We start from the raw sequence: 7,991 nt of genomic DNA, 5'->3' as shown, positions 1-7,991 counted from the left end.
CCTTTTTGCCACAATGAGTTAAACCCCGCCCTCAGCTCGGCCTGAACTGCGTATGATTGGCCGAATGACTGTTCTGTCACTTATTCTGTGTGTTGATTGGATACAATTCACGCGACGTTCCTTTGTGTAACATCCGAAAATGTCGCGAAAAAGGAACCCCAGACCCGCGAAAGAGCTCGCGAGAGTGATTATTTTAACCCAAACCATGATCTTTACCTAACCCTAACCAAGTATGTTTTGTTTTTGAACCTCGTACCCACAGTGTTGACACATTATAAAATAACATTTAATTGTACAAGGCGCACAATGAAGAAACAACGCGTACAAATCTCGCGAGAGTTTTTCAAATCCACGGTTCCCGTCTAGACAGGACCGCCCCATTCCCGAATATTCAACATGTTGAAAGATGTATATTACTTCATGTTTTATTATACATCCCCAAACAACAACAACAACAACAACAATAGTAATAATAACAATAAAAAATAATCATAGACTTTCTTTGTTTTGGTGTTTTGACTGTTTTTTGTTTTTTTGGGTTCCATGTCAATCCCAATCAATAATAAATTGTAACATTATTTACTGTAGATATCTTTATTTTTATATAATAGCCTATTTTTCTTTTTTTCTAATTTCTGTTATTCTTATTAGCTAGCTTATCCATGCCAAATTCTTTCAATTTTTTTAAATTAAAAGATAATTTTTGATTGGGACAGTAGGCCTATTTTTCAAGAGTACCTGGCTGCAGACCTCCAACCTCCAAATCCATGGCCAAACATCAACCTTCAGACTGTGCTATGGGATTTATGAATCACAGTTTGTGAGCTAAACTAAATCCAGTGCTAACGTTAGTTTGGCCGTTTGTGGAACAGGCTGACAAGTACTGTGCATATATGATCTACCTCACAGTGACCCGTTAACTGAGGAGGTGCTCACTTGTCGAGGTCCGTCATGTTGTCTATTTTTGTTTTTTTTTACTTTCATTGGTGTATTCTTCATTTTTAACAAATACAGTTTATGCAAACATTGCAGAATTTTAAAGAATAGGTGACATTTTAAAGACTTATTATTAACTTCATATCCTTAATGTAAATTATTGTATGAAGCCTTTAGAGTCAATAGACTTTTAAAATCCATGTGCTTATTTTTTAATGTGCCAGTTTTAAGAATGAAATAGTGATTATGCAGAATGCGGCCTTCACACAGGAAAAAAACAAAAATAAACATCTTTCGCTGTGGAGGTCACGTGTTTCCTGTCAACCGTGGAGGTTGGAGGTCTGCAGCCAGGTCCTTCTTCTATTTTGGGTTTTTTTTTTTCCACTAAAACAATCCTTTCTATCTCATCAGCCCATGTTCATGCAAAATGGCATTGCCATAGAATATCAATGATCTGATTTGTCTAGACAAAAAGAGAAGTGAAACATTTGTTGAAAAGTTCAGTTTAGGGAACAAGACTTTTTTAAACAGCCCTGCCCACCCCGGAGTCCAGCAGGAAGCTTTTTTTTCTCTTTAAACAGTTTTCTGCAAAACCTTATCCTCCTCTTACAAACTGATGGTGACACTGATGGTGCGTCACAACAGCAAAATGCCTGAAGCTGATGTAGTGTACTCTGATGTTAAGTTTACAAAATCAAATGGAAACACCACTGGTGAGTTTTAAAAATTACTTTCACTATTTATATATCTGTTTATCTGAATTAGTTGCATTTGCCTCCCTTTTAGAATTTTTCTGCCTTAGCTTTCCTAGAAATATTTCTTTTGTTTTTCAGAGTTTGATGGAAATCTGAACACTTAATTGTGCATTGTATTGCTTTTTTTTATTCACACATATTTGCAGCAATTTTATCATCTGTTTGGTTTTTGCGACACAGGGACAGCTCCCACATCGGCTGAAACCACATACTCTCAGATCAGCATCTTGAAGACTGCGCCAACCACAGAGCTGCCTGGTGAGTAAAAAGCAGTGTTAAATAAAGAGGAAGGTTAACTTCCACCTGCCTCAGCATGTTTTTACTTTTTCCAGAATAAACATGTGCATTCCTGAATGAGCTTTCTTCATCAGACTGCTGAAGGAGTTCTCGCAGTCTCTGGAAAAGTTCAGAACTTCAACTTGATTTCTGATTCCTTGAATTTATTGTATGCAACGACGGTTAAGGAACATATTAAAATTAGAGATAATTACATATTAGAAATCTTCCTTTCCTCCTTGTGTAACTTAAATCATCTTCAGTGTTTGTACTGTAAGTAATATTCAGAGGTGGGACTAAGTCATTGTTTTACAAATCACAAGTAAATCTCAAGTCAGGACTGACAAGTCCCAAGTTGAGTTTTGAGTCCCGAACAAGTCATAATTCACTAAAATATCATATCTTTTTAACAACAGAGCCTGGCCTCATCGTTCACCGTGAAAATTCAATTGCCAAACAAAGTTGGAAGCTGTTGCATCTCCATCTGATACACCAGTTTGTTTTTTGTTGACCCCCTCATATTATTTGCATGTAAACAAATTTACATTTTGCACATTTTTCTCAAACGGACATAATTTGAATTCTTCATGTTTCTCTCCTGCAACTTGATTGGATGCTGTTGGATGTGTTTGAACACAGTGGATCCAAGCTAATACAAGTCCTAATATAAGTTACAACAGTTGCATCATCTAGGCTCAAGCCTTCTTCTTGCTAAGACAAAAATCTTAATGTCTAGTTAGAAGCAGGCGTTAAGTCAAAAAAAAAAAAAAAACACCCTCTACTCTGTGCCAGGAAGGCTCAGAGACGTGTTATTCTACAGAACTGTGTGGAAAATTAAAGTGATACAGTTGCGAAATAAAGCATATTCAGTCAGACATAACATCAGACATAAGAATTAAATACAGTTTACAGAATTTACAAGAAGGCCCATAGAATTAAGAATTTGTCATGGAAATGTTTTAAGAAAACTCTCAAAGTTGCACAATTTTTTTTAAAGGAGTCTGGAGATGTTGTCGTTACTCATTCAGTGTTTATCAGTTGAAACAGTGTACTCACTACCACCTGACCATCTATTTTATCTGAACATTAATCTTTTGTCATTTCTCTCTAAATTGACTGCTTCCTGTTTGTTAAAGGAATAGTTCACCCAAAATAGAAAATTCAGTCATTATCTACTCACCTTCATGTTGATTAATAGTCAGGTTTAGTTTTTTAGCCCACAAAACTCTGCTGGAGTTTCACAGGAAAACAGCATTGTAGAATATCCCAAACAATGGAAGTGAATGGTGAACAGTTTTCAAATGTAAATAAAACCCCCAACAGAATAAAAACATAAAATGCCTCCGTACTCCTCGCTTCGCCTGGAGGCATTTTACTTTTTTTTTCCTGTTGTTTTTTTATAGTATGTAGTGGGTTTAAAGTAACCAAGAAAGCTTGGAAAGTGAAATTTTTATTCTTTTCTTTAAACATTTTTTGGGCTTTTTGTGCCTTGGATTTGTAGGACGGCTAAAGTGAGGACAGGAAAGGGGGAGAAAGAGAGGGGGAATGACGTGCAGTGAAGGGTGTAGCCCATGACCGCTGTAGAGGACTCACAGCCTCGACACGTGGGGCGTACGCTCTACCAACTGAGCAACCTGTCCACTGAAAGTCTGAAGTTCATTAGGAATATGAAGCGATTAATACACACAAAAGGCTTCATATTCTTACATGCAGCAACTTTAACTGAACTAAACTGAAAACAGAGGAATCAGTGTGACCACCCCTTTGTTACATTAAAATGCAGCATTAAGGGATTTCAAATGTTACTTTCATTCTTGTAATATCTTCTGCTTTTCTAAACTGCAAAGAAAAAATAAGAGGAACACCAAGTCTGACACTGGATGAAGGGCTTGTTGAGAGGGTCCGACAGGTTACTGCAAAATGTGCTGAAGACAGGAAATCAAGGACAAGAAAAAAGAGGAACTAGACTTGAAAAAGTATAGTGAGAATGTTAAGTCATTTGTTGCATGTTTCCTGTTATTTTTCTGCATGCGGCACATCTAACAAACATTCAACCAGTTTAACCATCTTCTGCTTCAACAGGTTCCCAACAACAAGCCGTGTCCAGAGGAGGGTCAAAGGTCAGACCAGAGAGAGTGGTCATCGTAGTTCTCAGTGGCCTCCTGGCTGCTGCTGTCATCGCTCTTGGCTTCACCTGTGAGTTTGTACACTTTTTTTTTAAAGTAAATTCATCTGGACTGACTCAGAAAACCTGATGCTTATTTTGAGAAACAGAAGTGGTGGCTTTCCGGTGACTTCTGCAGAGCCTCTATTTTATGTTTGCATCAACAGAAAAATGCACAAACAGACTTCCATATTAAGACATGTCGCTCTCTGTTAATCATAATTTACCAAATTGATGTTTGGCTTTATTTTCTTTTATAAAAACTCAGATTTTAAAAACCATCAAACCACAGAACGTTTCCAAAAGTTGACAGATGAGTATGAAGCTGTGAAGAAAAATCTCACAGGTAAGCTTGTCAAAGATTTATTCCAGAAGTCAGGCCTTGACATTAAAAAGATAGTTCGGACTTTTTGAAGTGTGGTTGTTCAGGGTACTTATACATGGCACCTATCAATACTTATCAATATTGGTTTAAGTGTACGTTATATTTAGAATTTTTTCACCACTTTATTTTGCCTTCAGATGGTGTTTTCTGATGGGAAACTGCCGTTATATAAGTCAAATATCACTCTCTGCAAAGCAACCAGAGTTCTTTGTCTGCTGCTGCCTCAGTTGGTTAGTTAGTTTGTGTTATCGTGTGACTTCAGTGAATCCAAACTAACCCTTAAGAACATGGAGGTCACACAATAACACAAAGAAACTCAACAATCAAGGCAGCCATGGACAAACAACTCCTGTATTCTGTGACGTAAAATGACTGATTTTGCCAAAGGAGCCGGGTTGCTTTGGAGAAAGTCATATTTGGCTTAAAAAACAGAAAAGACTCTCTGACAGCAAGAAAATATTCTAAATATAAAAAAAATCCTAAGTATCCTTTTAATCTGTTAATTATTTCTCAACTTAACTCAAGAGTTTTCTTTTCTGTTCAGGTCCTAAAAATAACAGACAGTCCTGATGAAAGTGAAATCTTTTTATCCCTTTTTCCAAACAGAGAAACGCTGTGAAGTAAAAACATGTAAGCCTGTGCAGATGAAGCGTCAACAACCTCCTGGACCAAAAGTACCAAGTAAGTGATGGATTTCGTTTTTTTAAATAGTTGCAGCTATTGAAAAATGTTTCAGACTGTCTCAAAGACATAAAACCTTAATGTTCATTTGACACAAAAACTAAAGTCAAGTTTTATTTATTTATTTATTTATTTTTAATGTTCATGTCTCATGGTGATTAAAGGAACAGTAACAGATTTACTGATACAAGAAGTTAGACTGGCAGTATATTATGCCTGTGAGGTAGTAAGGAAAATTTTCTTGCCAATGAATGTGTGAATTATTTACATACAATTGCAAAACAAAAACAATTCAGCTTAATATTAAAAAAAATGAAATAAAAAGGATGCAGGAGACACTGTGATTTTGTTACAGTATTGCAATAATTGATATATTGCTAAATCCGTATTCATTCCTTTAATCTCTTCAAAACTGAGTCGTGTTTGAAGATACAGATTTTTATTTTCACATCATGTGAAGCTGTTACAGCCTCTGATGACACCAAAGAAAGACAAAAAACCCTCCAGTCAGTCAGGGAGGGGTTTATTTTGCAGTCACTGTCTAAATACAGGATGTTGTATCTGAGGGAGGAAATAGTTAATTACATTTTGTATTAAGCTGCAAGTAAGTGAACCACTTCATTTTATTTTATTTCACTTTTTTGGGTGTCAATAATAGATTAAATAGAGAAATGAGAGTAAAGATGAGAAAGGTCCATGTGAAACAGAATAATTGATACAATTCTCTCAGTAAAAACTATAAATCTCAAACAGTGAATTTTGGGCCTGACTGAAGTTTTTCCTTTAATGTCTTCAAAGCTGAACCAACTCTGACGTGTGATGACGACTGGGAGCAACGTGGAAATAAGTGCTATTATTTCTCCAACGATAATTCAACCTGGAACGAGGCCAGAGAAAAATGTCGACGTCAAGGAGCAGATCTGGTTCAGATAGACAGCAGAGAGGAGCAGGTACAACAACACACTGCTGCAGCTTCATGTGGATCATTCACTGTTAAAACATAATACAGGAATTTAGTGGAATCAATTAATCTTTCCTCATTAACTTAACTTAAATATACAACCTTCATTTATTCAAGTTAATTAAACTTTAAAATTCCAGTATATATATTTACATATAAGTGAATTTTAAAAAGTTTATTTGACCAGAAAAGTTGGTTTTGTTCTACCACATCTTTATGTTTCTGCAGTTAAAACATGATCTCTTAGCACAGAGAAGTGATGTTACATATTGTGCTTTTCATTTCATTTTCCTGTCCAGTCATTCCTGGAGAGGAAACTGAGAGATAAGATGAACGAACCTGAGGACAAGTTTTGGATCGGACTCACAGACTCACAGGAAGAGAACACGTGGTTGTGGGTAGACGGGTCACCACTGAGCGAGAGGTTTGACTGTTGTAAACACTTTTTAGAAATCAGTTTCCAAGAATCAACAGTTTTGTTGAACTATTTTTTTCTCTTCTGTGTCTCTTAGTTTGACTTTTTGGGGCGGTGGAGAGCCAGATAACTGGGCAGGAGAAGATCCTGATGGAGAGGACTGTGTGAGGATGGGAGAGAAAAACGGATCAGCAGACCTGATGTGTTGGTTTGATAAATCCTGCAAAAAGCCTCACAGACGTATTTGTGAGAAATCTAGACGTCTAAAGTGCATTTGAAACATATTTTATCCACCTACAAAAGGTTTAAGTGTACGCTACATTTAGAATATTTTCACCACTTTGCCATTAGACAGTCTTTTCTGATGGGAAACTATCACTCTCACTAAACCAACCAGACTCCATTAGTAAAATCAGTAATTTTACCTCAAAGGACACACAGCTGCCTCCATCTGTGACTTCATTGTTTTAAATAGTTAGTTTGGATTCACCAAAGTCACACAATGACACAAACAAGCTAACAGATCGAGGCAGCAGTAGACCAACAACTCCTGTGATCTGTGGGGTAAAATTACTGTTTTTTTTTCTAAAGGAGTCTGGTGTCTTTGAAGAGAGTGATATTTGGTTCATATAACAGCAGATAAGGTTGTTTGAAGGCAAGGTAAAGTGGTGCAAATATTCTAAATATAGTGCACATTTAATCTGATCCTGATTTTTTTAGGTATCCAAACCTTTGGGTTGGTGAAGCGTCCTGAGCAAAATAATATGAAAATAAGAATTTACAGTCAGGATTATTTCTATGCACTAGTATTCATGTGGACTGTTTTTGCACTGCTTATTATATTCTGCATATTTCACACCTTCATTCATACTGTCTATTAAACACCTGCACTGTCCCACAATTTTTATACATGTCTATTATTATTATGCTATTACCCTATTATACCCTGTTGTCACATTAATATTAGTATTATTATGTTTACTCTTTTTTAAAAGTATATTGTATTGTTTCATTGTATTTTGTATTTAGATTTTTTTCTCTTATCCTTCCTGTTCCTTGACATCTCTGCTTCTGAGACTGAAATTTTCAAATGGGGATAAATAAAAAGCTGCCTATCTACTACCTTGTTTTTTTGGAAAATCCTGCTTAATTTGTCTTTAAGAAAAAAAGTATTATGAACTCAGAAACTACAAAAATGTTTAAATAAGCAAACAAATTGAAGAGAGGGAGTTATTTTCCATACAGGAACATACAGTGTATCCTAGTTTAAAGCAAGTATGTTTTTATATTTATCTTTTTATTCTTTACAGCAGCAGTGAAACAGTTTCCCCACATGGGGGACGTCTCATCTCATTTTATCAAATTCAGACCTCAGTTCATGTCAGGATGTATTTGAAGGCTACAGCTGTAGAGCTGCA

General features: G+C 36.1%; 1 protein-coding gene across 1 annotated transcript; it reads left to right on the top strand.

Annotated features, from left to right (window-relative positions):
* Positions 1 to 139: 139 nt before the first annotated feature.
* illr4 (immune-related, lectin-like receptor 4) lies at positions 140 to 6,903 on the top strand. Its single transcript, XM_084739470.1, has 8 exons — positions 140 to 184; positions 1,838 to 1,949; positions 4,050 to 4,163; positions 4,400 to 4,510; positions 5,123 to 5,197; positions 5,996 to 6,147; positions 6,458 to 6,582; positions 6,671 to 6,903. The coding sequence occupies exons 1-8, from the start codon at positions 140 to 142 to the stop codon at positions 6,849 to 6,851; spliced, it is 915 nt and encodes a 304-aa protein (XP_084595596.1). The 3' UTR covers positions 6,852 to 6,903.
* Positions 6,904 to 7,991: the final 1,088 nt, after the last annotated feature.

The sequence above is a fragment of the Lutjanus erythropterus genome, chromosome 16 (genome assembly GCF_056507025.1).
Source record: "Lutjanus erythropterus isolate fLutEry1 chromosome 16, fLutEry1.hap2, whole genome shotgun sequence".
In the NCBI taxonomy this organism is placed as follows: domain Eukaryota; kingdom Metazoa; phylum Chordata; class Actinopteri; order Lutjaniformes; family Lutjanidae; genus Lutjanus; species Lutjanus erythropterus.
The sequence above is the reverse complement of the archived record's forward strand: the minus strand, read 5'-3'. Positions and strand labels throughout refer to the sequence as shown.

Coding starts and splice junctions, on each gene's coding strand:
- illr4 (XM_084739470.1), top strand. CDS start 140: ATGTCGCGAAAAAGGAACCCCAGACCCGCGAAAGAGCTCGCGAGA. Junction 4,164..4,399: donor CATCGCTCTTGGCTTCACCT/GTGAGTTTGTAC, acceptor ATAAAAACTCAG/ATTTTAAAAACCATCAAACC. Junction 4,511..5,122: donor AGATTTATTCCAGAAGTCAG/GCCTTGACATTA, acceptor TTTTCCAAACAG/AGAAACGCTGTGAAGTAAAA.